General features: G+C 35.7%; 1 protein-coding gene across 1 annotated transcript; it reads left to right on the forward strand.

Annotated features, from left to right (window-relative positions):
* Positions 1–2,098: 2,098 nt before the first annotated feature.
* Positions 2,099–3,211, forward strand: LOC102808250 (carbohydrate sulfotransferase 3-like). Its single transcript, XM_006824490.2, has one exon. The coding sequence runs from the start codon at positions 2,099–2,101 to the stop codon at positions 3,209–3,211; it is 1,113 nt and encodes a 370-aa protein (XP_006824553.2).
* Positions 3,212–3,953: the final 742 nt, after the last annotated feature.

The raw sequence follows: 3,953 nt of genomic DNA on the forward strand, positions 1-3,953 counted from the left end.
ATTATTGTAAACAGCTGTAGTATATTATAGCGAACCCAATCACACTGAAACATGGGGTCGGTATTTAGTCTCTCTATTTTGTACGAAGAGAACTCACCGCACTTTATTTGTATTTTGAACCATATTATCTGTTATTTGCAAATACAGAATAATTGTTTTACTACCATCTTTTTAAATGTCACACTGTTTGAATAGAACATGTGACGTGGCCGTCACAGAGTTAGTTGTGAGCTGAATCGCTGTATTGCAAGTAAAGACACATCATACATATACCAGCAAGTAATATAAACGAAAGTCTAGCCATTCTGTACTCGTTTTGGGCGTCTGCTTACCAGTTACCTAAATCAATATTATTAACAGCCAATGTCGAAATAGTAGCTAAGGTGTTAACACTGGTTTAGATAATGGCACATCAAATTCAGCATATGTTTCTAACGCATAGTTTTCAGTTAATTCAGTGTAGTAATTTATACACAGCTGCCTTCAAATCCTACTATTAGGTAAACATTCCATCAAATCGAATGGACTGTCCCCTCTTTAGAATAAAAGATATACATGATTTCAACAGAATATTTACTAAAAACAAATTACAGTTTAGTAACTTAAAGTAGGACTTAAAATGTGATATAATCCAAATCCTCATTAAAAGTATTCTAAACAGAAATGTTCATGGTTATACTTGCAGTACGCACACAACATAGCACAACCGCACACGTCATACTGTGTCATTCTGTCAATCATAACTGTGACCACCCAGTAGAGAATGCTAAAAGACTAGTGAGACGAATCTAAGCGTCATAAACAAGATGAAAAAGCACGCGATGTGACATCAGATAGCCACATCAGCAGAATCAACTGAGGCTTCATCAACTCTGTGTGAGTAAGGTACGATTCAAAGCGTGATTGTTTTTTTGCATGTTTTTTATTGTATTGGTACTAAATCATCCCACCAAATTATGCAACTGAAAACTTTGCATTTGATACTGATTTGTTCACCCTCGTCTCCTTACAAATTGTCATTATCGCCTGACGACTTGTGATTTTAACTACTTACAAAATCTGCCACTAACGTTTATACTCTCATGGCAGATTTCTTTGGTTTTCATATTTTTGTTCATTTTGTGACGATGCCTACATTTCCCTAATTTTAGTACAAATTGTTGTAATTGTTGGCACCATTTCTATTTTATTCTGAATATAGTTATACTTTCAATTCTCTAATAGTAGTAAATATTTTGAGAGAATTAACTTTACGTTTAACATGAATAATCATGAAATTCTATTTGTATTCATATTTACGTCTCTATATATATGAAATCAGCTGAAATATTTTGCATACTCTCCCGTGAAAGACGACCCCTGTCAGTCTCCCAGCGCATTAATGGCATAAATTATGACAGTATAAAGTGTGTTTTGCATATAACATCTTCTTGATATTGGTGAATTACACAGGTTATGTAATGTTATTTCGTTGAGAACGTTTTGCATGACAATTATTTACTAAAATACCATAAGCTCTTCAAAAATGACACAAATTCAAAGATTATATTGCTCGGCTATCTTGAGTATATAAAATAACTGTCACATTCGATCTATTACACAAACTGCGTCATATGTAAGAAGGTTCAAACAATATACTAATATATGGGAAAGAAAGATACAATTGATATGATTAGGAAAACTCAACAAATGACAGCGTCGCCAATGTATCACATCCGAACATGATTTCCCGGCCATTGTTATTACTTTATTTCATATATCAGCAAGATAAAAAAGACGATTAGGTAGATCTCAAACGCTATATTTAAGTGGAGTATAAATTACGTTATATTGGCTTGCCATACATTTGTAATAACCATTCCACATCTTCTGTAAGTAAAATCATCATACCTAATATATATACATATATAGTTGTGTGTTGGGTTCCTATGTATCAAAATATGAGTAGAAATGAGTGTCTGACTTGTTTAAAATGATAATGTTTTATCTCGATCTTATAAATGCTTTTCACCAACCGACGTTTCAAAATCTACCACCCTGATGTTCATTGATTTTAGTGATATTTTTTTTTTCATTTTAGTGTTTAAACTAAAAAGTCATGAGACGACGGTTGACGTTTTGGTTTGCTGTTTTAATAGTGCTGTCCATACTAACAACATTGGTTATGCAGTGCCTTGATTGGAGCTATTTATCATCCAAAGATATTCCGATGACCGTATCCAAGAATAATGAAATACCTGCCTCCCAGAATATTAGGATGACTGCAATTAAGCAGGTCAAACCAATTCACGTGCTAATTAATGCTAGAATGCGTACAGGATCATCTTTGACCGGTCGTTATTTTTCCAACCATCCTGACATTATGTACCTATACGAACCGGAACTCGCTTTACGACATTACAATGTGTATAATGACAGTGCAGCAAATATCGAGAAACTCCAAAAACCGTTCTACGAAATTATTGAGGGATTTTTTGAGTGTAATTATACAATATATCCTGAACTGTTACGTTTTATAAACGATACAAAGATATATAAATCATTTAATGGTCTTGCCCACCTTGAAGGCCCTCAGTTTAATGCCAAACGAATATCTGAAATATGCATGACAAAGGCCCATCGTGTGGTGAAGACTGTGCGGATAAATGATATTTCCAAAGGTCTGGAAACGTTAAAGAAGTATGATGTGAAAGTCATCCAAATTGTAAGAGATCCTCGGGCAATGATCAACTCGAGAATAAACTTTGAGCACTTGGACGCGTGGGAAAAACTGGGGAAAAGCGCGCAAAAAATCAATGACGCTAGTAAAAACTATTGTATATGGTTAAAAACTAACATAGACGCAGTTCGCAACGGGTCAGAGTGGTTGAAGAAACACTATATGATCGTGCGGTACGAGGACCTGACTTCAAGACCACGTCATGTAGTTCTGCAAATGTACGCTTTTATAGGCGTGTCAGCTACAGATGAGATTGACAAGATTCTGTCAAGCCAGAAATCAAAACCAGGCAATGAAGTCGCATGGAGATACAGTTTACCCTTCAATCAAACACGCATTGTTCAAAATAACTGTCATGACGACATATTCGAAACTCTAGGGTATGTGACAGTCCATAATAAAAATCAACAACACAATAGTTCATTCACTTTGGTTACGTCATCGTCACCACATATTAGTAAACTGATCACCCTCGAGTCGGATTCTGCGTAATATTATTATTGTAAAATGAATCAATGTTGTGCCCTAGAATACTTGGCATGAAAACAACATGACTGAAAACGATTTTGGTGTCATGCTTGTGTTGTTTCTTTACATAGTATGATACTGTTGAGCAGGGAAAAACAGTCATGAGTCTGAGACAATACACTGGTGTTATAAGTTAGGTATCTCGAACCATGCTCGAATAAACAAGATACACAGCAGCTAAAATACGCTAAATGTGTTACAGCCTATTCGCTTAAGTTATTGTAATGCAAAATTACCATATTGTAATTATTCAACTGTTGTGATATGTGTAACAGTTACAAAAAACTATTAGGAACACGTCGCCTATCGTAACCGATTCTACAATTTTATCTTCTGTGTTCTTCAATTTCCATTGCATCTGTTCAGTCGTCCTTTCAAGTTTTTGTCGCACAAATTCGTACGCCATTTTTCTGTTTCCCGTTGAGCTATCAATCCTTCCTTGTAATTCTTTACTCAAATAGATATTAGGGCGCGTACCTCTTTGTCAAACCAGAAATTACGTGAAATTACAAACGATGTTGTCTCCGCCATAGCTGAAACGATATGTTCCTTGATGAAAAAGGGTGAGGGCGTGATTTCGGCTCCGATAGTTGGGCGCATGCGTATACATGGTCGGTGCCATGTCGGGTCCAACACTATAGGAGTTAAACCCCGAGGTTTTATTGGAGCCAAACTTGTGCTCAGATAAAATGCTGTCATGTAAACC

This window comes from Saccoglossus kowalevskii, chromosome 5 (assembly GCF_978046115.1).
Source record: "Saccoglossus kowalevskii chromosome 5, keSacKowa6.1, whole genome shotgun sequence".
In the NCBI taxonomy this organism is placed as follows: domain Eukaryota; kingdom Metazoa; phylum Hemichordata; class Enteropneusta; family Harrimaniidae; genus Saccoglossus; species Saccoglossus kowalevskii.